Source organism: Callospermophilus lateralis, chromosome 1, assembly GCF_048772815.1.
Source record: "Callospermophilus lateralis isolate mCalLat2 chromosome 1, mCalLat2.hap1, whole genome shotgun sequence".
In the NCBI taxonomy this organism is placed as follows: Eukaryota; Metazoa; Chordata; class Mammalia; order Rodentia; family Sciuridae; genus Callospermophilus; species Callospermophilus lateralis.
Window position 1 is genome coordinate 158635348 of NC_135305.1, and position 25286 is coordinate 158660633.

The 25286-nt window shown below is 50.5% G+C and overlaps 1 protein-coding gene and 1 non-coding gene across 2 annotated transcripts in view; both read right to left on the reverse strand.

Annotated features, from left to right (window-relative positions):
• Abcb9 (ATP binding cassette subfamily B member 9) overlaps positions 1-18784 on the reverse strand; it is a 28203-nt gene extending 9419 nt beyond the window's left edge. Inside the window, exons 1-7 of the mRNA XM_076866591.1 lie at positions 18698-18784; positions 12098-12797; positions 7026-7140; positions 6374-6504; positions 5129-5334; positions 3007-3204; positions 1849-1977 (exon numbers count right to left, since the gene is read on the reverse strand). Of these exons, the coding sequence (XP_076722706.1) occupies positions 1849-1977; positions 3007-3204; positions 5129-5334; positions 6374-6504; positions 7026-7140; positions 12098-12698 (1380 nt within the window). The 5' untranslated portion in view covers positions 12699-12797; positions 18698-18784. The remainder of the gene's footprint in view (positions 1-1848; positions 1978-3006; positions 3205-5128; positions 5335-6373; positions 6505-7025; positions 7141-12097; positions 12798-18697) is intronic.
• LOC143384652 (U6 spliceosomal RNA) lies at positions 13642-13746 on the reverse strand. Its single transcript, XR_013089410.1, has one exon. It is a non-coding gene; the product is annotated as a U6 spliceosomal RNA (small nuclear RNA).
• Positions 18785-25286: the final 6502 nt, after the last annotated feature.

Below are 25286 nucleotides of genomic sequence, written 5' to 3' on the forward strand. Positions count from 1 at the left end.
ACTCTCCTTGGGTAAAAATATATCCAATGTAAAGGTTAATTGTATTAATGGCCCATTTTATTAGTGCTTTCTATATGCTATGAAGTAGGTTCTCTCATAGGCACAGGGGACTCAAGTATTTGCCCCAGGTCTCAAAGCCAAGCAGTTGCAGGGGCAGGATTAGAATCTGGGCACACCTGGTTCCTGAGCTTAGGTGCATCAGTGCCATAACTGAGTGTCCTCACTGGAGGAAAGGGGGTAAGAGCAACACCAGGGCATGTTGCTGTGGAGATAGGGCTTGGCCTGTGATGCTCAATATGCCACAACTAAAACTGTCATTAATACTAACAGTATTACTACTAAGACATAAGAACTGGGTGGCTTCTCTTTCACGCTCCTTTATCCCAGAGATGGCCATAGTTACTAATGTATTGTATCTTTTCAGCCCTTTCTCTGTGTGTTCACAAATACATGCACATCACAGCCAATTCATTTTGAGATTTTAAGAATGCACAAATGAGGGACTGGGGCTGTGGCTCAGTGGCAGAGCGCTTGCCTCACATGTGTGAGGCCCTGGGTCAGATCCTCAGCACCACATATAAATAAACAAATAAAATAAAGGTATTGTGTCCATCTACAACTAAAAAAATATTAAAATAAAATAAAAAGGGCATCAGACTACCCGGCTCTATCAGGGGTTTTCTGTTTGTGCTGGATAGTGTGTCTTAGTTCAGAAAAGTCTGCCTCATTCCTGGAGGGCTGCCTAGCATTTCTTTCTTCCTTCCTTCTTTTTTAATTTTTTTTTTTTTTTCCTGTGTTGAGACTCAACCCAGAGTGCTCTACCATTGAGCCACATCTCCAGTCCTTTTTCTTTTGAGATGGGGTCTCATTGGGTCGCTCAGGCTGGCTTTGAATTTGGGATCCTCCTCCTTAGCCTCCTGAATCTCTGGGATTTCAAAGTACGGACATACCATCTCTGGCACAGAGATGTACCATATTTGTCCTTTGGCTGATGCAGGGGCATGTGGGTTGCTTGTCACTCACGCAAATTAACAATGCTGCCCCAGACATCCTTGACAGGCTTTTGCCCACTGGCAGTGAGTATTTCTGAAGCATGGATTCCCGGAGGCAGAATGATTGCCGAGTCCATCAGCAGCACAGGGGTGGCTGCAGTGGTCCCCACATCTGGTGTGGGTGCGGGGGCTTTTTCTCTGGGGAGGAGGCGCACGGAGAACCGGCAGCGCCCCTGCAGGCTGAGCTCGGCACTGACCGTGGCCTGGGCCAGACGCTCAGGGCTCCGCCCCGCTCCACCAGGGCGGTGGGTGCTTGGGGCTGCTGCGTGGGCTGGTCCTAGGGGTCGCGGGAGGACGGAGCCCGCTGCGCACACAGCTCAGTGGACCTCCTTCCCTTTTCCAGCTCACCTCCCACACCCATTCCCCAGTTTTTGGGCACCTCCCAGACAAACGGGTGTGGTCCACCCAGTCGCAGGTCTGCTAGGCGGCGACCTAAATGTAAGCCCAGTCTGCAACACCCCTGGCTGCCGGTGCTTGGCGCCGCTCTTCGCAGGGGCTGAGCCGAGGTGCCACCTGGCCAGCTCTGAACACAGCTCCCCACCCAACGTGTGGGCAAGTCACTTGACTTCTCTGAGTCTCAGTTTCCTTTTCTGTGAAATGGGAATTTCAGAACCTCTCAGGAAGCTCTTATGAGCATTTCCTGACGTCAACTGTCACTGCCATTTGGCTGGATTCACCGAATCACCTGTTTGCAGGACCTTCATGATTATGATGACCTATCTTAAAGGAGACACCACCACACCCTCGGCCCCCCACCTTAGCTGCTCTCCCTATACCCTCCCACCCAGGCCCTCACCTCCATACAATCCCCCAGGACGAACTCGTAGATGATGAAGGCGATGAGGTTACCGCTGGTCATCTGTCCCGAGATGACGAGGTGGCCTCCATAGTAGAGAATACTGACCTGGACCACCAGCAGCGTGAGCTGGGGTGAAGGGAGAGGGTTTGGGTCACTGGGGCCTTGGCTCAGACCTCACCCCTGTCTCTCAATTCCCTAAATCCCAGGGAGGTGGGGACACAGGGAGATGAGAGCAGCCCTTGAGGTCTCTGCACACACAGCCACAAACTCCAACTCCAGCCATTGGCACGCAGGTCCGCCCCACTGTGGCCTGTCCCTCAGGCCCTCCCCTCCCCCTGCCCTGGAGAGGTTCCCCACAAAGGCCTCCAGCAGGGGTAGGCTGTGGGCTTGGCCTGAGAACAAGGCTTCCTTTGTAAGGTCCTGGCATACACACACCACCCCAAGCTCCTCAGCTGGCCAAGGAGAGCTATTAGTCCTCCTCATTGGGAAAAGTGAGGCTCAGAGAGGTCGCTAAAGCTACAGAGCCAGCTGGACAGAGTGGGACAATGAGGTCTGTTTCCTCCCAGCTAGGCTCCATGAAGGAGGGGCTGTGTCTGGGGCACCCTTGCCCCCTGTTGCTCATGGGGGGTGGTCTGGGAGATGAATGGACTGGTACTTAGAACAACCCACAACCGGCTCAGAGCCACAGTCTCTCTCACCCCCAGCTCAGGATGAGGTCAAATCTGGATCACAGGTACCTTTATGGACGCTATAAAATGTACCCCTGGTGGGGAAAGAGTGCAAGGGGCTTGGCTGCTCAGCAGGCCTCAGCTCCTTCTCCCCTCTGCCCCCACTAGCCACCTCTCAATGGGGCCGCGTTCTCCAGGAGGCCTTGGGACTCACCTGGGGAGTGTGAGGCTGAGGCATGAGACCTGCCAGAAGGTGGCCTAGGTGGGCCCCAGGTGAATGAAGAAGGTCCTACCCTTCCTGCCACCCATGCCCCAGACAGCAGAGGCGCCCAGAGGACATGCACCAGAAGGCTGCATTCTTTTCTGGAAAGATCTCTGTGCTAGTTTGACACCAGCATGTGGGGATCTAGGCCAAGGTCCTGGATGGAGAGATTCCCCAGTTTGAATCCCATTCTCCACATCAGGCCTGCTGGCCAGGGGCACGTACCCCACTGCCCCAGACATAGTACATGTAGGCAGCCGCCTCCTTCCGGTTCAGCTTGTACACCTGCTGCAGCTTCCGCAAGTACACCTCTGCCTCCTCTTCCTCGTTGGCAAAGCTGCGCACAGTCTTCATGGCGCTGATGGTCTCCTCAGCCGTGTTGCTGGCTCTGGCCAGGGCACTCTGGACCTCCTTGGAAAGTCTCTGTGGGCAGGAGGGGACAAGGAGGAGACCCCCCAAACAGACAGCCTCACTGTGTGCCGGAGCCCCAGGCCTCTCTAGACCTTTCTCCCTTTCCATGGTGCTGCAGGAAGTCCCCAGATGAAAGGAGAAAGTCCAGTTCCACTTCCACCCTGTCTCCTCCCAGCTGAGAACAGGCTCCCGCAGGGCCCTTGGGTTGCTGGCCCAGCTCCTGGGGGGTGAGGGGCAATCTTTAAGTCATCTTCAGTTCTCAAAGGAAGCCACTCATGACTGTGAGCTGGGAATTCTTTCAGAAAAGGAGCCTCAATCGTGATCCTGTGCTGGCATAAGAGCAGAGAGACCCTGGACAGCTGCTCAGGTTGTATGCCATTCGAGAAATGCCAGCTCTGAAGGGGGTACTGTTGACATCATCAGCATAAATTAGTGAAAGTCTGAGGGTTGGCACAGAGATTCCAGAACTCCCAGCCAAGTTCTGGACAGCAGTAGAGGACACGCTTATGAAACCTGCCCCTGTTGCGACCTATGATCAAAGGTAGATGTTTGAGGAGTGGTCCCAGGTGAAGGGCTCTGGAGGAGACCCTGGGCGGAGCCGTGCTCATCGCTCTAGTCAACACACTCACAGCCTCAAACCAGCCTGAAGAGCTGCCTGCGAGGCCCGGATGGGATTGTGTAGCAGCGTGCCCCAGGACCTGTGTTCCATGCCCAGGAGGTACACAGGGTGCTAGGGTGCCCCAGGGAGCCTCACCGTGCAGCCGTGTCTGGCTACAGAGCTGTGTGTGGTCTGTGGGGATGACTCTCTGGCCATATTTAACACAATCTGATGTGAGGTAGACAAGCTACGTAGAACTTCCCTGAGGCTCTGCCCACCTATACGTGATGGCAGGGCCCAAGGCACAGAAAGGGGACTCCAGGGGCCTGCTCATAACCCAGGGGACACTGGGACAGTGGCCTTGTCCAGCAGGAAGTGGGAGTTGGGAGCAGAAGCTCAGTTTCCAACTCTTTGCCTTCTCTACTCAATGAGGAAACTGGTGGGCTTGTGACTCAGGACTGTGGGGAAGAGACCCTTCCCCTGTGGCTAGAGAGGGTCATGGGACCTTGAATCATTTGGGACTGGGAAGGAGATGGCTTCCTTCACTACCCTGGCCTTAGATCATGAGTTCCAAAGGTTCCCATGGAGCAGGGGACAGTGATCTCTCCAGCAAGACCTAGTCTATCATGTACCAAAGCCTCTGCTCAGCAGCCCTCCCATGGGCTGGGACCACTGGGGAAGGGGCTTCTGCAGCTGTCACGCTCACAGGCCTGCCTGTCTGGACCCAGCCTTATCCCTTAGGACTCGTCACAGGCCTGCTTCCCAGCAAAGGCAGGGGCAGGGGGCAGCTGGAGGGGCCTGAGCCCCCTCACAACCCACAGGAAGAGTGAGCTGGTGGCTCAGAGTGCTTGCAAGACCTGTGCCTTCTGCCTGTCACCTCCTCCCTTATCGCCTGTACCTGCCCCTCCCCCATCACTGCAGCCTTGCTGGCCACCTTGCAGCTCCTCAGACACCAGGCCCATCCCCTCCTCAGGGCCTTTGAACTGGCTGTGCCCGCTGGCGCTACACGTCTACCTCCTTCTGATCCTTCCCAGTAAGGCTGTAACTGCCACTACCTGCGCTCAGTCTCTATCTCTTCCCTTCCTGTTTCTCCTCGGCACTTGCCATCTCCCATAGCCCTGGGGGACTTGCTGTGATCATCACTTATGGTCCATCTCTTCCACTAGAATGGGAGCTCCAGGACAGCAGGGCCTGTCTGTTCCACTGATGCCTCCCAGGCCTGCTCATTGTAGGCGCTCAATGACTGTCTACCTGACGAGCAAGTGGATAAACGAACATAACCCAACCTCCAGCTGGCCGGTCACCAGGGCTCAGACAGTGGGGCCAGGTAGGGCCTACCTTGTAGTACTTGCCATAGATGTTGGACACCATCATGATGATGGGGAAGCCCATGAAGGTGACCAGGGAGAGCTGCCACGAGAGGCTGAACATGAAGACCACCACGCCCGTGACCTTGACTGTGTTCCTCAGGAAGATGTTGATGTTCTGGGAGACCAGGTCGCTGACCATGGTGGTGTCCGAGGTGAGGCGGGAGATGAGGTCCCCTGGAACACAGGCAGCTCAGCTCCCGCTGCAGCAACAAGGGCCACTGTGGTGGGCGCAGGGGACACTAAGGGGCTCCTGATGCAGACACTGGGGAGTCCCTGTCTTCTGGGTGGGATGGGGAGGGCACTCCTCGAGGGCTCCTGGGAGCCCAGACCTAGTGGCCAGCATGGTGAGTAAGCCCCATGCCACCCCATCGTATAGGGGAGGCAAACTGGAAAGGGGCAGCAGTCCTCCTCCCCATGGAGGGCAACAATCAGTGCTGGGGAGGGGGCGAGGCAGTGCCCCTTACCTAATGTGGGACACTGGGCCCAAAGCCTGGCAGCACCTCCCAGCACTGGGGACCAAACCTAGGGCGCTTCTCCACTGAGCCACATCCCCAGTACTTTTTATTCTTTATTTTGAGACAGGGTCTCACTGAGTTGCTGAGGCTGGCTTCAAACTCACGATCTTCCTGCCTCGGCCTTCTGGGTCACTATGATTACAGGTGTGTGCATCCATGCCTGGGTCTGTTAAGTTATTGAGGCTGGCCTCAGCCTCCTGAGCAGCTGTGATTAACAGGTGTGTGCCCTGCACCAGGCTTGGCACTTACAGTTATTTTTCCCATTTCTCAGAGGAGAAAACAGGCTCTGAGAGGTTAGTGGAGGAGCCAGGGTTTGGAGCAGGCTGGTCTGTCTCAGAACTTGGGGTCTTGGCTGGACACCGGATTTCTATTGCTGCTCTTGTCTGTGTCCCACCCACTCACCCCCACAGGTCACAGGCTGGGTAGTCCTGGCCCTTGTGGTTTCCACAGGGCCGTGCAAAGTGAGGCCTTGGCTCTAGCAGGCACCTGGAGTGGCCTGGCCAGGGTCCTATGGTGGCCACAGCTCACATCAAAACCTCAGTGGGTGGACCAGCTCTCCAGGGCTCAGGCCAGGCCAGCGGTGCCAGCCTACCTACCCCTGGGTGCTTCCACCCTGAACTTGACATGGGAGCAGTGGGCCTAAGCCCACCACATACCCAGGTACGCCCACCCTTGTCCACGTCACCAACAGGACCAACCTGTGCGATTCTCGTCAAAGAAGCTCGTCTCCTGAGACACCAGCGAGCGGAAGAGACAGTTCCGGAGGCGAATGTTCAGTCTGGCAAATATGAGGGTGAAAATGCCGCCCCGAATACCTGCGGCAAATGAGCTAATTGCAGATAAGAGATGTTATAGCACTGCGTCCTTCCGACTGCGACAACCACCACCCGGCCGCCCCTCCGCTGCTGGCAGGACAGCAGGAGCACCCAGCCTCAGGCCACTGTCCAGGGCTGACACTGTGGGGGTGTCTCTCCTTCCCTGTGGGAGCTCCCCATGAGGGCAAGGGCAGGCAAGGGGCCCAGCTCTGCCAGCTGACCCTCCCTTCCAGAACGGCACACTGAAGCTAGACCTTCTCTTAGGCCTAGGTTCCTGCTCAGAAAGCAGCCAGGGAGGGAAAGGAGCACCCCGAGGACCAAGACAAGAGGGTGCAGCACTAGGATGTGGTCTGATCACAGGGACGAGGTTTCTAAGCCAGTTTGGGAGCTGGTCACCAGGCAACGGGCTGTCGGACAGGCCCCAGAGGCATTTCCAGCCCACACTTTTCCTTGAGAACAGGCCCTGGCACCCCCACAACCCCCGTCCAGGGATACAGGCCTGGGGCGTGTGGGGCAGGGCGGGCCGAGTGGCTACCTGCCGATGGCCAGCAGACAGACGACAATGACAGCAGTGCTGAACTGGTCCATGCTCTTCTGGATGACGATACTGTCGATGGCGCGGCCTGTGTAGTAGGGCAGGAAGGTCTCGCCTGGGGGAGGCAGGGCGGGCTCAGGGTGTCCGTCTGCAGCAGGAGCCCACACCTGCCTGCTCTGCCTGCTCCCAGGGGGCTCTGCCCGCTCCCAGGGGCTCCCCTCTGGGTAACTCTGCTTCCCACGTGGGGCCCTGGGCTGCTCACTGTCCGCCCCCCTCTGCAGAGAACAGGGACACAGGAGACACTGGCTCTGACTGCACAGACTGGGTTGATGTTAGCGATGGCCACCAGGCATGGAGGGTGGTGGCCAAGGGCACATGTGGTGATGGTCCCTTCCCTTCACGGCAGGCCCCAGCATCACCCATTTCTCAGCTGAGGAGCCACCCAGCAGGCAGTGGCTGCTGGAAGCCAACTTGGGTTATGCTCTTCTGGGAAGACCCGGGAAGGGGCTGGTGTTCTGGCTCCACGCAGTGCTGATCGTTGCTGCCCCACCCCTCGTGGTGGGCACTTCACACCTTGCCAGGTGACTTCTCACCCTCTTGTCATCCTGTGGCTTCACGACAATCCTGGAGCCTCAGAGAGGCTGAGTTATTTGTTCAAGATCACATAGGAAGTAAGGGGAAATACTGAGACTTGACTCAAATTAGCCTCCAATTCAGGGCATCTTCCGTTGTCCCCTCCTGCTAGGTTCTGAATGTGTCCCCCAAAATTCAAAGTTGAATTTAATCACTAATATGACAGCATTACGGGCTGGAGCCTTGAAGTCCTCATGGATGGGATTAGGGCCCTTCTGCCTTCTTCCATGAGAGGACAATGTCCCTCCTGTGGAGAAGCAGCAATGTGACTCCATCTGGGAGACACAGAAATATCTCCTCACCAGATGTAAAGCCTGCTGGAGCCTTGATCGAGGACTTCTCTGAGTGGTGAGGAAGACCTTCCTATTGTTCATAAATTACCATTCTGTGGTATTTTGTTACAGTAGCACAAATGAACTGCTAAGACACCTGCCCCCCAGTAACCTGGGATGTCCACTCTCACGGAAAAGGTGGACACAGAATGTGAATGGCCTCTCTGGGCTCAGTCCCTGCTTGTCCCAAGATCTGTTTTTACTATAACTCTTTCCACAGGCAGAGTTAGGGTTGAGGCTGGGCATGCAGTACGTGATCAATAAAGGTCAGTGAATGAAGTCTGGGCAGGTGTGGATCCTCAGCCCTGGCCCACTCTGCTTAAGCTGGCTGCCAAGTTCCTGTGGTTCTAGTGCCCTCTGCTGGATTTGGCAGGAACTACAAGGTGGAGGCCTAATGGGCTTCAGACCCCATAGTCTTCAGCCAGATGGGGTCTCCAACCGCAGCTGCTCAATGCTGCCCCAGTTGCAGTGCTGACTCAGTTTACCCACAGAAAAGGCATCAGTGAGCTCCAACCACAAGCATCGATGATAACGATGACTTTCCTGGGTCCCAGGTGTTGTGTGAGGCATTATGCAAACTAATCTTTTCCTCTGTGGAATCTGCACGAGAATCACGTGAAACTCCAAATCCTGCAGCTCTGCTTTTGGGATATTTTCAGAGTTCCATCGCCCTCACTGCTCTCACCGCCTCCACTTTGCTCCAAGTTGCCAATCTTGCCTGCACCAGCTCAATAGCTGCTCCTCCCCCTCCCCCATGGGCCTGTCCTCCTCTGTAGACAGTGGCATCCTGCTAACGTGACTCAGATGGTTCCCATCCACTGGCTCCCAACTCAGCCAGGGTAAAAGCCAAAATTCCCTGCCCCACCCAGTTTTTTAATTTTTTTTTTTTTTATTTAATACTAGGGACTGGACCCAGGGATGCTTTACCACTGAGCTTCTTCCCAGCCCTTTTTATTTTTTTGAGACAGAGTCTCAGTAAGTTATTTAGGGCCTAAGTTGCTGAGGCTGGCCTCAAACTTTCCATTCTCCTGCCTCAGCCTCCCAAGCCACTGGAATTATAGGTGTGCACCACCACCAAAGCCAAAGTTCTTGCAGTGACTCACAAAAAACCTACACTATAGGGTCCCTGGTGAGCAACCTGACTTTCTCTCTCTTGCTTACCCTGCTCCACTCTGCCCTGGCTATTTCTTGGGCCAGCAGCCACCCTTCCACCAGGACTTGGGCACAGCTAATCCCTCAGCCTGGAGCACTTTTCTTTTGGTTTCGGGGATTGAACTCAAGGGTACTTGACCCCTGTACTCCTGAGCCACATCCCCAGCCCTATTTTGGATTTTATTAGAGACAAAGTCTCACTGAGTTGCTTAGTGCCCTGCTTTTGCTGAGGCTGGCTTTGAACTCACAATCCTCCTGCCTCAGCCTTCCGAGACACTGGGATTATAGGCATGTACTACCATGCCCAGGTGAGACATTCTTATCCCAGATATCTGCTCCCTTACCATCTTCAAGTCCCAGATGTCACCCCATGATCCCACAGGGCTGGTATTGCTATTTTTCCCATGGAAATGTACACTTTCCACAGAATAGGAAACTGGAGTTCAGAGTGGTTAAGTACTTACCCACATTTATGTACCTGGACTGCCAAGAATCCACATTTAAGAATCCCAGTTTATGACTGGGATAAAGCCTAGTGGTAAAATGCTTGCCTAGATGCGTGAGGCCCTGAGTTTGATCCCCAATAACGTAAGAAAAACAATTTAAAAAAATTCAAAACAATGTTAGAATATCCATTAAAAAAGGAATCCCAATTTAATAGGAAATATTCAACACAAACTAGCCTTTTTTCCCAATGGGTGATGGGTTGGTTTTGGTTTTATTCTTTTTTCCTGTTTTTAGATTATGGGGATACAGAAAAAGCTGGGCATGACTCAATGCCCTTGATTGAAAAATAATGATCAATTTCCTTATATTTGCTGGATGATCTTGCTATTCACTGTGCTTTCTCTCATCTAGTTCCCACAGTCTCACCTAATTCCAGCAGAGGCCCCCCATTTCAGCCGGCCAGGGTGGCTCACTCCTGTTATCTGCCCACCCTCTGAGACTGAGGTAGGAGGATCTTGAATTCAAAGCCAGCCTCAGAAACTTAGTGAGACCGTGAGTAACTCGGTGAGACCCGTCTCTAAATAAAATACAAAAAAGGACTGGGGATGTGGCTCAGTGGTTAAGTGCCCCTGGATTCACTCCCCAGTACAAAAAAAAAAAAAAAAAAAAAAAAAGCCACCGTTTTCAGTGTGGAAATCTGAGATCAGAACTTTCCTGAAGTTCTCTGAATTTGGGGGGCCTGAGCCCAAGTCTGAGCCCTTGACCTTGATGCAACCCCACAGGCTGGCAGAATCTGCGTGGCAGTCTTGTAGGATGCTATATTCCCTGAGCACAACCAGCTGACACAGGGCACCAGTGGGTGGGGAGACAAGGTGCAGACAGGGGTGACATCTGCCTGCTGTAGGATAGTCATTTGCTTACCCACTGACTCAGGGAGCTTGTCCCTGTGCTGGGCACTGGGACCCAAGTGAGTTAGGCCTGGCAGGAGGCAGGAAAATGTGTGATTCTTATGTCATCAGCATACAATTGAGTGCAAAGAGCCATGGTCACAGATCTGAGAAGGCTTTTCAAAGAGGGACGTCCAGGCCTTGGAGTGTGACCAGGAGAAACTGCTGGTGAAGTGGAAAGGGGTCCCCTGACACTCGTCACACATATTACTGGGAGTGTTCTGTGCCCGGAATGTCCCAGTCCCCATCAGCTCGCTGGCCTTTACCACCACAGGAGTGATGGAACTGTCTGCCCCTTTGACAGACAAGAAGGCTGAGGCCAGGGCCCATTACCCACTGTGAGGAGCCTGAGACAGTGGAGGGCAGGCAGCAAGAGGAGGGGCTACAGAATTGGGCCAGTTACAAGTGTGACCTGTCTTCTTGGAGAATGTCCTGGCTTTTCTTTCTGGTGCTGGGGATTGAATCTGGGGGCACCCAGAGGCTGGGTTACATCCCTGGCCCTTTTTTTATTGAGAGAGAGAGAATCTTGCTGAATTGCCCAGACTGACCTCCAACTTACAGTCTTCCTGCTTCAGAATGCCAAGTCACTAAGACTGTGGGCACGAGCTGCTGTGCCCAGCTAATTCTGGGTTTGTCTCTATCCCAGGCTCAGATCTGGTAAATTGAAATGCTGAGAGTCATAACAGCCAATATTCCCGTGTGCTCATCATGATGTGCTTAGCCCTTGTCCTATCTGTTTTTATTCAAGTTTTTCAAGGCCTTGAAATAAGAATGCTGCTAGTCCTCATTCCATAGACGAGAGAAGTGAGGTTGAAAAAGGTCACACAGCAATTCAGGGAGCAGTGCTGAGGTTTGAACCCAGGCCTTGTGAACCTCAGAACCACAGAGTTTGGATCCTGCCATTCTACCTCCCCGCCATGGTGCTAGAGTGGGCCAGACCCAAGAGGCAGCATGTTGACCTCAAACCAAGGCACAGTGGCACATAGGCAGAGGTAACTAACATAAAATTTTGCAAAACAATGCTTCATCTTATCACAGGCAAGGTACCCTTAAGTTTTCTATTCTATTTTGTTTTATTACCAAAAAATGCATTTGGCCCAGCAATCCCACTTTCCGGAATGTATTCTTTAGATTGAGCCACATTCACAAAATGTGTATGAACAAAGTTATTCATTTTGAGAGGAAAAGCCCCAAAATAGCCCAAGAGCCCAACAACAAGGAGACTAGGATGCAGTTGCAAGATGCAATTGAAGGGCAGAGAGGCAGGGTGCATTAAGGGAACGGAGCCTGGAGCTCAGAGGTCAGGGGTGACATGCTGCCTAGGGAAACACTGGGAGTAAGAAAAGAAAGGTGAGAACTTGTTTCCTGCCCCCTGGAATTTTCTAAGAACATTCTCCCAGAGTTAGTCCTGGGCAGGAAGATCAGGGTAGTCAGGAGTAGAATTAGGTAGGAGTGAAATTTGGGTTTCCTTCTCTTAGCACCTGGAAGTTCGACCGGGTAGGTCAAACACTGAGCCCTCAGCCCTCGTGTGACCCGGGCTGTGCCCCAGGCCCTCACTTACCCAGAGCTGCCATGATGAGGAAGAAGGAGGCAGCCACGAGGAAGGCCACATCGGGCTTGGTATAGGACAGCAGCTTCTGTAGCGTGGCCCCCGACGCCTGCTCGGCTGCAGGTCGGGCCTCCCTGTGGAAGCCCTCAGCCTCGGTGGCCGCCCCTGGCTCCAGGGCCTCGGAGTCTGGCCTCACGGTGGACAGCAGCCACCAGAGCAGGAAGGAGGCGGCCAGCGAGACGTACGTCCACACAAACAGGGCCCAGAACCACGGGTCCCGGATGGGCCTGCGCACTTCAGAGAAGAGCAGCAGCTTGACCATTGCGTAGATGCCCACCAAGAGGCACACGAGGGTGATGACGACCCACGAGGACCGCAGCCGCCGTGGCCCCAGGGCACTGTTCTTGGCCACCCCGATGGTAGCCCCCAGCAGCAGGCAGCTGCGGTACAGGCAAGCTGCCCAGAGGTCCAGCACCGAGTCAAAGATGTTGAAGTGACGGATGTCCTCCAGCAGGCTGCGGTCAAGGTGGCTGAAGGCATAGATGGCCGTGGTCACACCGACGTCCATGCTCATGAAGGCCAACGTCACCACCACTGCCTTCCATAGCCGCATCCTGCTGGCTGGCCGCAGGCAGGTGCCAAGGGACAGGCACCAGGGGCAGGCCGTCAATCACGGGGGCAAGGCCATCATGGTCCACAGGGCAAGACTGACCTATGGGGCAACAGCAAGCATCAGGCAGGGGTTCAAGTTGGTGCTTTCTGGCTGTATGACCTTGAGCAAGTCACTTGGCATCTCTGAGCCTCAGTTTCCTTATTTGTAAAGTGGTAATAACAAGAGTGCTGACTTCCCAGGGAGCTATGACGCTTCCATTCACTCAAGGAACATTAATATTCCCACCTGCAATAGGCCAAGCCTGTTCTTCGGGTTGGGATTTAACAACGAACAAAAACAATAGGTCCTTGCTCTCGTGAGATGACAGGGTTACGTGGGAGATAGATTAGTAAGTAAATGGTATACAATGTTGAGATTAGGGCTGGGAGGGGAAAGGAGGGATAAGAAGTGAGGGGCAAGAGGGGAATGGGGGAGTTTTACCTCTGGGGGGCCAGGGGAGATCTCGAGGTGAAGAAGTTGAGCAAGACTAGAAAGAGGCGTGGATCTTCCGGGAAAGCACTGAGCCGAGCCCTGAGGCACGAGTGAGTCTCATGTACTTGAGGAAGGCAAGGAGGCCTGTGAGCTCAGAGGTGAGGCATGGGAGTAGATCTGGGAGGATTTTGTCACCAACATAAGGGTGAAGTTGAGATTAGAAGAGTTCTACAAGTGGGCACTGTGGTCATTTTTCATTTTGGCAGTGCTGGGGATGGAACCGAGGGCTCGCACATGCTAAGCAAGTTCTCTGCCACATGCCCGGCCCTTTTCATTTAATTTTTTGAGACAGGGTCTCACTAAATACGGAGACTGGCCTTGAACTTAGGATCCTCTGGCTCAGCCTCCTGAATAGATGGGATTAGGTGTGCACCACCAGTCTGGCTTGGTTACTATTTCTTTCTTTCTTTTTTTAAACATGGAATGCTTCCTGAATTTGCGAGTCATCCTCATGCAGGGGCCATGCTAATCCTCTATATTGTTCCAATTTTAGTATATGTGCTGCTGAAGCAAGCGCTTGGTCACTATTTTTTTTTTTATTTTTATTTTTTTAGTTGTAGATGGACACAATACCTTTATTTTATTTGTTTATTTTTATGTGGTGCCAGGGATCGAACCCATTGCTTCATGCATGCTAGGCAAGCGCTCTACCACTGAGCCACAACCCCAGCCCAGGCCACTATTTTTAATGCCACTAACTTCTCTGAACTAGTTTTCTCATTTGTAAAATGTTAGCATGAAGTTTAATGCATGAGCCTCAGTGAGTTCCGGGCATGGTGTCTGGCACATAATAATTGTTGCTGATCATCACTAACTATATTCAGTGAGCACAAGATAAATGCTTGTTCGCTTTCCTCCTACTTCAACTAAACCTCTACCCTTAGGAGAAGAGAGAGTTTGAAGTGTTGGGTATGTCTTGCTGGTCTCACTGCAGCCCAGGGGCCTCTGCATCTACTTGGAAGTTTCCAGAACCTCTTCATGCAGCCCTAGGATCTTTTGGTTTTCTGGGTCTTGATGTCTGTTTTGACCTAAGCACATCCCCACACTGGGGGCCTCGGACACAGGAAGCAGGACTGGAAAGAGGCGTGGATCTTGTCTAGGGTGAGGCTGGGTCTGGGCTGTGGTGTGTCCCTGAGCACCAACTCCTGACCTGTGCTTCCTGGAAGGGGGCTTGGCTGTCCTGTCTGCAAACCGGGCAAAGCTCTGGAGGATGACTCGCAAATTCAAGAAGAATTCCATGTTAAAAAAAGAAAGAAAGAAAGAAATAGTAACCCTTGGGGCTAGGGATGTGGCTCAAGTGGTAGCGTGGTCGCCTGGCATGCGTGCGGCCCGGGTTCGATCCTCAGCACCACATACAAAGATGTTGTGTCCGCCGAAAACTAAAAACTAAAAAAAAAATAAATAAAAATATTAAAAAAAAAAATAGTAACCAAGCCAGGTGCATAATTAATCCCATCTATTCAGGAGGCTGAGTCAGAGGATCCTAAATTCAAGGCCAGTTTCAGCACTAAGTGAGATCCTGAAGGGAGTGACAGGAGGGGCAGCTGTGTATTGTGACCATGATGGGAGTGTGGCCTGAGAGAGGTCCTCTCCCTATGGCTGAATCCAGGTAGAGGGGATGGACCTGTGCTGTGGAGCGACTGAACCCACACTTACAGCTTGAGAAACTGAGGTACAGAGGAACAAAGTCACCTGATCCTTACACTCAGACAACCAGGCCCAAACCAGAACTTGAGTTGGTATGTGAAGGATCCCAGCACCTGACTCCCTGCCTGCCTGGCACACAGCAGGTGTCCAATAACCACAGCACACAGTTAAGTAACAGCACTTCACTAGCCCAGCCCTGGCTGTGAGCTTCAGTGTGTTCACTTATAAAATCATCACAACTCTGTGAGATTTGCATGTCATCATCCCCAGCTAGCAGACGAGAAATCGAGGCCCTGAGAAGTTAATAATTTGCCCATGATCACACAGCTGGTGAATAGCAAAGCTGAGATGTGGATTTAGGTCTGTCTGGGCCCAGAATTTAATTTAATCATCAGGCTAAGACATTCCCCAGTCTTGGGGATTGAACCCAAGCTACATACCTGACCCTTTTTATTTTTATTTATTTATTTTAATTTGAGACAGGGTCTTACTAAGTTGCTGAGGCAGGCCTTGAACTTGAGATATTCCTGCCTCAGCATCTCAAGTTGTTGGGCTCATAGGGATGCACCACTGTACCTTGCTCAACACTTCTTCTTTTTTTTTTTTTTAATTTTTTAGTTGTTGATGAACCTTTATTTTACGCATTTATTTATATGTGGTGCTGAGAATCAAACCAGGGCCTCATACATGGCAGGCAAGTTCTCTACCACTGAGCTACAACCCCTAGCCTCTAAGACTTCTTCATATATATATATATATATATATTTGTCAATGAACCTCCATTTTATTTATTTATATGTGGTGCTGAGAATCGAACCCCAGTGCATCACACATGCTAGGCAAGCGCTTTTCCTCTGAGCTACAACCAATAATTCTTAATATAACAAATGCTAACAGGGTACACTTACATAAGGAAAAGAGTCCACATCGGTGAGGGCTCAGGTAAAGCAGCAAAGGTGGAAATAATGAGGAGGATAACAATGGCAACAATAATATCTGATACTTACTGATGTTGACATGTGCAAAGCACTGTTCTAAGTGACTTATACATATTAATGCTCACAAGTATCCTATGAAGTAGGTTCTGTTATTTCCCTCATTTTACAATTGAGAAGTCTGAGGCAGAGAAGTCAAGTGACCTGCTCCAGGTCACACAGCTAGGCAGAGCTGGGATGTAAAGCTCCAGTATCTGTGTTCTCAACTCCATAGCTCTAATCCTGCAAAACAACCTCTCCAGTGGGTAGGCAAGCTCCCTCAGGATGCTAAGAAAGGGTCTGAGATGCAGGGAGGAATGAGACATCATGGCCCTCAAGGCTTGGCCCTGCTGTTACCCCAACACCTCCAGGCAGATTCTAGTCCATCTCAGAGATGCTGCTTGCTCAGTCAGCTACCGCTGCTCCAAGGAGAGCCAGGGCCAAGTCGGGTCAGGGAAAAGGAGAAGGGGTGGGATGGGCAACTGCCCCTGGCTGGGCCCTTGCTCTACCCCAGCTTGCTGAGCTGCCAGCGCAGGCTCCATCTGCTGCAATGCAGAGGACTTGGGGAGTGAGGGAGTGGGTGAGCTCCACTCAGAGCCCAGGAAGGGAAGCTCCTGGCCCAGTGCCAACCTGTTCTCCTGGCCAAACCACTGCCAGCTGCACTAGGTCCTGCCAGCCACCTCAGCCGCTGCCTCGTTTTGGTGGGCACAAGATCCACAGCCCCAGAAAGGGGTTGGGGCTCAGAAGCAGGAAAGGTAACAGATCAGCCAGGGACATGAAGGCTGGATTGCAGCCCAGGAGCCTGGCCGGGTCCCCACCTCTGACTCCTAGTCACTGGAGGAGTTCCTTCCTGATGCCCCACAACCCAGGTGGCCAGCTGCCTACCTGGGAGCCCCCAATACTTATCTTCTCAGGAATAAACAAAATTCCAAACAATGACATGGACCCTCTGAATCATGCTTTGCATTTGAGGAAGCTGAAGCCCAGGAAGGGCATAGGTGAGACTTATCCAGAGCCACACAGCAAGCTAAGCAGAGAATGATAGCACCCAAGCTCCCTGCCCCCAAGTGCTGAGTCCTTCTACTCCAAGCTCCGGGCTGAGCAGAATCTAACTCAGTTCAGATCAGGTTACAGTCTTCAGTGAGGACAAGTTACTCTGTTATTTTTAAAGTTACTAAGCAGGAGAAGGAAGGGGACAAGACCACAAGCTAAGGCTGCAGGGTGGGGAGGCTGGAGATCATGAGGCTGCATGTCCCTGCCCTACTCTGAGGACTCAGCTGAGCTGGACGAATGGCTCTGGAGGGCAAACTGTGGGTATTCAGGTGATGTGTGTGGCCTAAGAGACAAGGGCAAGGTGGTGGCCAGAGGCCAGGGCAGGCCCCACATGGCCCAGGGCAGACAGGAGCAACTTGCTATGACCCCAAATCCTAAGGAATGGCATTTAGCAAGGGACCCTATCCTCACTGGAGGCCTCATTAAAGACCTTTCTTCCCAGAAGAGGAGACACTGGTTGGGCCTCTCCAACAATCAGTTTCAGAAGAAGGTCTGGAACAACCAGGAAACAATAAATAACTCTTACTACAACCACAACAGCTACCATCTGCAAGGAGTTACTAGGTGCTAGGCACCTCCCAGTTCTTTACTACCACCCTGGAGGCCCACAGTTACTATGCCCACCAGACAGCTTGAGGAGGCTGAGTGGCCTATGGGAAATGGTTGAAGGCAGAATCAAGAACTGACACTTCACCCTCTTGGGGGTCCCCTACCCAGGCTACTAAGGGATTGCAGGAAAAGGTCCTGACTTGTGTGGCCCAAGTGGCCCTGTGCACCCTGAACTTGATGAGCCTTTTACCCTAACGTGGATTAGCCTTGGGAAGACCCAGCGGCTGCTCAGCATGCACTAGCTGGCCGAGGCCTGTGTGGAGGATGGTGTTGCAGTGGTGTTGTGGTGGGATCTCTGGAGGCAGGGACAGTTCTGGGCTGGGCCCATGTGGTTCCATCCTGACTCCCACCCTCACTGAGCCCACTGTGTTCCATGTTGGGCCTGGTCCTCACTCTGGGACTTGGGAAAGTTGCAGCAGGTAACTTGTGGCCTAAGCCAAGCAAACTGGGGAACCCTTCCTATAGCCCTCCTCTTGTCTCCTGGCCCTGGGTCACCTGAAGCAGGGGCCTGGAGGCCACCCCATCTTCAGGGGTGGGGCAGAAGGTGGGTAGTCCATCAACCTAGCTTAAAGCTATCTCAGTTAAAGCAGACTGGCGGAGGAGGCCTATTTCCACAGAGGCCCAGAAACCAGGGCGGGGCAGGAGCACCCACAGGCCTAACTGCCCAGGAGGGTGCATGAGGAGCAGTGTCAGCCCAAGGGCCATCTGGGAAAACTGAAGGGACTGGCTCTGCCCAAGTGGGCAGGCCCAGGCCACCCCCAGGCTACTATCATAGCCAGAGAACTCAGGATCTCTGTCAGGCCCTGCTGTGGGAGGTGGGGAACCCTCAGAAGTCACTCCAGCCCCATCCTAGCGGAACATCAGCCTCCCAAGATCCCACCAAAATGCTCTCTTCACACCATTTTCCAGGAGATGGCGTCGCCTCAGGGGTTAAAAGAAATACAACATCCACCCTGCAGGCCCTGAAGGGATGCTGCAGGAACCGGGGCGGTGGGGGAGGGGGCTGGCATCTGCAGTGCCCGGGTCCCAGGTATGCTGGCAGGGGCCCAAGGAGGTTCCCACCTTCTGCCGAGATGCCTATTCCATCCGAGGCAAGGGTACCCATACGCTCCCCACGCAGTGTCCGGCCTGGCGCACCAACCTGGTAGGGTATTAGGTCGGGGGTCCCTCTCGCTGGGCCCTTACCTGGCACCAGGTGGGCCGTAGCGGGGGGCGCGCAGCTGGCTCAGGTCGTCCAGGGCGCAGGTTCCACGCAGCTCATTGGAGATCGCGCTGCGAGCTGAGCTTGCTGCGCTCCGCCCGCCGCTGCTCCCGCCTCCTGCCCGCGCTACGCCGCTGCAAGGTCGGAGCTGAGCCTGGCGGGCGCAGCAGCCGGCTGACAGGCGGGGCGGGGCCTCGGGGGCGGAGTAGGCGGGGATTCCAAGAAGGGCGGGGCTCCCAGGGTACGACCTAGCGAAATCTCGCTGGCTGGGAGGGGCCCGGGAAATTGGGCATGGTCTAGCAAATGGGGCGGGGCTTCCTGGCTAGAGGTCTATGAGCCTCCCCCGGAAGGCGGAGCCTCTTGGGGCGGGGCCGGGGCTAGTGGCCTGCTCACCTGCAGCAAGCCACGCCCCCATCTGGCTCGCTGGCCTCCAAGCTCTGGGTTCACCTGGAGGTTGCAGGTCCTGCTCAGGTCACCCAAAAGACCTCACCTGCTGGGAACCTGCTCTTTAACAGGTTTGTTTTCTCTTTTTTCCCTGGAGGACAGCCTGTGAACCCTGGAGGGTGGGGATTAGGATCCTCACTCATCCATGCAACTGTCACTGAGGAAAAAGGGCCAAGTTACTTATCCCAAACTAACAAATCTACACATTCTGTATGAGGATCGGTGCAACCTAAAATATTTACCCATACTTTTTCTTTGAGAGTCTTACACAATATATTAACCATACTTTTTGCGTCCTAGAACTAAGGAAATTGACCAACTGCCTGCTTACCCACCAGGACAGCACAGGTAAAACCTGACCTGATAGCTTCAGCTGCAATGCAAGCGTAGTTCTTTTTTTAGGCTCGTTACCATCTCACTGTACTGCATTTCCCTATTAAGATTTCCTTAATCTTGTGCCATGTCGGTTGACAATCACCATGACAACGACCAAAGGAGCCCTTAATAGGAGCCAGAGGAGCACTTGAATTCTTAGAAAATCTCCACCTAATCCTAGAAACCACAGGAATATTCCTTTCTTTAATCTATATCTACTACCTGCTCAGCCTCTGGGCTTCTCCTATTCTTTGTCCAAAAATAAAACTTTCCATGCTGCTTGACCAGGTTCTATTCTTTTTGCTGTGTGACCTTGGGTAGATGCCTTAGTCTCTCTGAGCCTGACTGGTTCTACGATTCTGAGAGGGGAAAAGGACCTAGCTTGGGTCAACATTGGTAACACAATGAAGATAAACCTTGAACAGGTTTATTTTCTCTTTTATCCCTGGAGGACACTTATGGAGTGTCTATGGAGCACTATGCATCATACACTATTCTAAGCATTCGAGGAGCTGCTGCTACTCGGAAGGCTGAGGAAGGGGCATCACTGTAGCACAGGAGTTCAGGATCAGCCTGGCAACATAGCAAGAACCTGTCTCTTAAAACAAAACAAAACAATACAAATAGGCATTTGAGATGTGACACCCAGAAATGAACCAAACAATATCCCTACCCTTTCTGTAGGTGACAGCCTAGTGAGGGAGTCAGACAATACCTAGAAGTAAATTATATATGATAGAAGGAAATAAATACATTTTATGAAGAAAAATGGAATATTATATGAGATTGGGAGAGAGAAGGCAGCAAAGGTACCAAATGACTGCTGAGGGCCAGGTGTTAGGAATCTAGCTGTGTGTGAAAAGAAAACTCCCAGCCTTTGGAGAGCAGGAGAGAAAATCCACAAGTAAATAACAGGATCATTTCAATGTTGTAAATGAAATAAAACTCAGGGTGGTGACTGGAATTGGCATGGAGCGACTCAAATTGGAAAAACTTCTCTGAGAAAGGGGAAGGGAAAAGGTGAGGAGGGAGCCACGGCCGACTGCGGGGAAGAGCATCTGGGTTAAAGGAACTGCAACTTTAGAAGCCCTGAGGTGGGAACTAGCCTGGGCATCGGAGAACAGAAAGGGTCAGTGTGGTATGAACCATGGACATGAGCCCTGGGAAGGGAATGAGCCAATGCCTAGCAGGGAGCAGGGGACAAGATGTCTGTCCTCAGGCAGAGGATCAGAGCACTCTGAATCTAAAACAGCCTTTGCCGCTCACATGGGACACCTTCATGGAGGGGAATTTGGTAAAGTTCAGAATTTAAAACACTTTCTTTTGAGCAGCGCCTCATGGTGCACACCTGTAATCCCAGTGACTTGGAGGCTGAGGCAGAAGGATTGCAAGTTGAGGCCAGCCTCAGCAACTTTGTGAGGTCCTAAGCAACTTAGTGAGACCCTGTCTCAAAATAATAAATAAAAAGGGCTTGGGATGTAGTTCAGTTGTTAAGCGTCCCTGGGTTCAATTCTCAGTACCGACCCAAACAAAAACACTTTCTTTTTAAAGCATTAGATTTTTTTTTCTTAGTTGTAGATGGTCACAATACCTTAATTTTATTTAATTTTATGTGGTGCTAAGGATCAAACGCAGTGCCTCACATGTGCTAGGCAAGTGCTCTGCCCCTGAGCCACAACACCAAACATGCTTTTGATCAAGTAAGAATTTCTCCTATAGATTAATGGAAAAGTGCTAAGAGATCATCATGAAGACAGCTATTATAGTAGCAAAAATCTGGATATAACCTAAATACCATCCCATAGGGAACCAGTGAGATAATTAGAGAGCATCCCTTTAGTAAAATATTCAATAGCAGGAGAAAAAAGGCACATATGTGACAGAAAGTTATATAAAGGCATGAAATGACCTAAATCTATTGGGGAAAGTTGAGCCAGAATACTGCTTGTGTAAAAATAAAGCAAATATACACATGTATTTGAAAAGAGTATCTTGGATGGATCATTCAAAAAGCATAAGTTGGGCTAGAGTATAGCTAAGTTGGTAGAGTGCTTGCCTCACATATACAAGGTCCTGGGTTCAATTCCCAACACCATAAAAAAAAAAAAAAACCCACAAATGACAGAGTTGTATCCACATTCAGGTTCTTTTTGCTGTGTGACCTTGGGTGGATGTCTTAGTCTCTTTGAGCCTGTTTCCTCATCAGAGAGATGGGTAATAAAGATACCTATGCACTAGTTTACTGTGAAGGTGGAATTTTAAAAGCCTGTAAGATTGGCCCAAGGCACTGGTAAGGGAATGAGGATTATTTTGGAGAATGATGGATGACTCTGAACCTCTACTCACCTAATAGCATTACCAAAATACAAGTAAAAACTGTTAGCAATGTAAAACTGAGAGGAATAGGTTGACCTCATCACATTCCATTTCTCCACATGGATGAGTGTGCACGTTCTCCAGTCCCTCACACACCTGTGCCTCTGTGCAGTTTGTCCCCTCTGCCAAGGACAGGCTTCCCAGGCTTCCCAGACCTGGCCACAGCACCTCCTTCATAGGAGCCCCCGCTTGCTTTTGTTGCACTTTAAACAATCAGAAGATGAGAGCTTGGTAAGGCAGGGCGGGCAAGCCTCAAGGTCAGATGCATCCAGGAGGCCTCAGCACTGTCACTGGGGTGTGCTGAGGGACACTGAGTTGTGACTGCCTTCTCAACACTCTTTCCACTCATCTCCTACTGGGTCCAAGTCCTGTGGGCTGAGGGACACGGCCCTACCCTGAGTCTAGTCACAGAAACCAGTTCAGGTAAGCTGCCACCAAGAACACCTGTGAGTGACTGCTAGTAAGAACAGTTTCTTTTCTGGGTGAGAGATGTTCTCAAAAACAATTGTGGTGATGGTTGTACAATTCTGTGAATCTACTAAAAAATCTTTGCACTTAAATACACTTAAAATGCATGAATCATGTGGTATGTGTAAAATGAATATCAGTAAAGCTGTTATTAAAAATAAGAATATAAAGAAAGAAACATTGTGTACATTTCGTCATCCACAGGAACTGATTCCTGGAAGGGAAAACTCAAGACTTTGGCTGGAAATTCCAGGGTACAGACAACTTTCCCCAGACATGAGAGAAAAATAAGGAATCTGAATATTCAGCAGCCATACTCAGGACAATACATCTACACAGACTTAGAGTAAAGTAAATATACAGCAATAAATGCATATGTGTGAGGAAGAGGAAGAGGAAGAAAGCAAGCATCAATGAACAAGTAGAATTTTCTAATTTAAAATATGCCATTTCCATAAAATGAAATACTTGGATATAAAAATATGTATGAACTCTATGAATCATGTGGTATATGTAAAATAAATAACAGTAAAGCTGTTATTAAAAATAAGAATATAAAGAAAGAAACTCTATAAAAGTTTGATGAGAGAAATAAAAAAGAACTAAATAAATGGAGAGATATTCCATGTTCATGGATAGCAAGACTCATTATTATTAAGATGTCACTTCTTCCCAACTTGATTTTAGATTCAGTATAATCCAAATCAAAATCCCAGCAAATTATCTCGTGGGTATTGACAAATCAATTCTAAGGTGTGCAAGGAAAAGTAAAAGACTTAGAATAGACAACATAATATGGAAGGAGAGTAGAGCTGGAGGACTATTTCCCAACTTCAAGGCTAATGATAAAGCCATAGTGATCCAGACAGTATGGTATTGGTGGAACAGTAGACAAATAAATCAATGGAACAGAACAGAGAGCACAGACCTAGACCCACATGAATACAGTTAACAGATCTTTGACAAAAGAACAAAAGCAACTTAATGGAGAAAAGATAGTCTTTTCAATAAATGATGCTAGAACTAACTATTGGATGTTTACCTGTAAAACAAGGATTCTAGACATAGTCATCTAAATACCCTCAAAAAGTTAACTCAAAATACATCACAGTGCTGGGTGTGGTGGTGCATAGCTGCAATCCCAGTGACTGGGGAGGCTGAGGCAGGAGGACCTTGAGTTTAAGGCCAGCCTGGGCAACTTAGTGAGGTCCCAAACAACTTAGTGAGACCCTGTCCCAAAAATAAATGAAAAGGGCTGGGGATGTAGCTCAGTGGTCAAGCACTCTGCCATTGAACTACATATCCCAGCTTTTATAAAATTTGAAACAGTCTCATTAAATTGCTAAGGCTGGCCTCCAACTTGTAATCCTCCTGCCTCAGCCTCCCCAGTCACTGGGATAACAGGTATGTGCCATTATGGCTGGCTAGTGATACAACACCAAAGGCATAATCCATGAAAGATGTAATTAATAAACTGGTAAAAATTTCTTCTCTGGGAAGGACCCTATCAAGAGAGTGAAGAAGGACAGGACTGGGGTTGTGGCTCAGTGGCAGAGCATTTGGCTCGCACACGTGAGGCACTGGTTTTGATCCTCCGCACCACATTAAAAAAAAAAAAATGAAATAAAAATATTGTGTCTGTCTATAACTAAAATTTTTTTAATATTAAAAAAAAAAAAAGAGTGAAGACAAAGCCAGTCTTGGTGGCATATGTCTGTAGTTCCAGAAACTTGGGAGGCTGAGACAGGAAAATCACAAGTTTGAAGCCATCCTCAGCAACTAAGCAAAGCCCTAGGAAACTTAACAAAACCCCGTCTCAAAAATAAAAAGTAAATGGGTGCAGTGATGCATGTCTATAATCCCAGCGATTCAGGAGGCTAAGGCAGGAGAATCACAGCCAGCCTCAGCAACTTATCGAGGCCCTAAGCAACATATGGCTCAGTGTAAAGTACCTTTGGGTTAGATCCCCAGTACTGAGAGAAAGGGAGAGGGAGGGAGGGAGGGAGAAAGAGACAGAGACGAGGGTGGGGACGGAGAGACAAGCCCACAGACTGGGGTAAAATATTTGCAAAAGATAGATCTGATAAACGACTTATCCAAAACATACAAAGAAATCTCAAAATTCAAATAAAAGAAAACTACCCAATTAAAAAAAAATGAGTCAAAGATCTTAGGGACATCTCACCAAAGAAGACGTACAGATGCCAAATAAGCATGTTAAAAGGTGCTCCACACATCCTGTGCCATCAAGGAAATGCAAATTAAAGCAACAGTGAGAGACCACTGTACGCCTGTTAGAACAGGAACACTGATGCCCCAAGGCTGGCACCAGAAACTCCTTCATCCATCATGGGAATGCAAAACGGTACTTTGGAAGACAGCTTGACAGTTTCTTACAAAACTAAACATATTCTTGCCATACGATCCAGCAATTACACTCCTTGGTATTTAACCAGAGTGGTTAAAAACTTATGTCCACATAAAAATCTGCATATGGATGTTTACAGAAGCTTTAGTGATAACTGCCTCAACTTGAAAGCAAGCAAGATCTCCTTCAGGAGATGAAGGGTAAATAAACTCTAGGCAAATGACCTGAAGGCACCCAGGTGGTATAGGGCAGAAAATGGAATTTTATTCAGAGCTAAAAATAAATAAGCCATCAAAGTAATGAATAGATGTGGAAGAACCTGAAATGCATATCAGTGAAAGAAGTCAATATGGAAATTACATAATAATTACTGTGAAATTCCAGAGCTGGGTGTAGTTCAATGATAGAGTATGTGCTTAGCATGTGTGAGTCCTGGCTTCCATCCCCAGCACCTTAAAAAAAAGTCACAGTATAATTCCAGCCATGTGACATTATGATAAAAGGCAGAACTATAACAATATCCAAAAGATTCGTGTTTATGC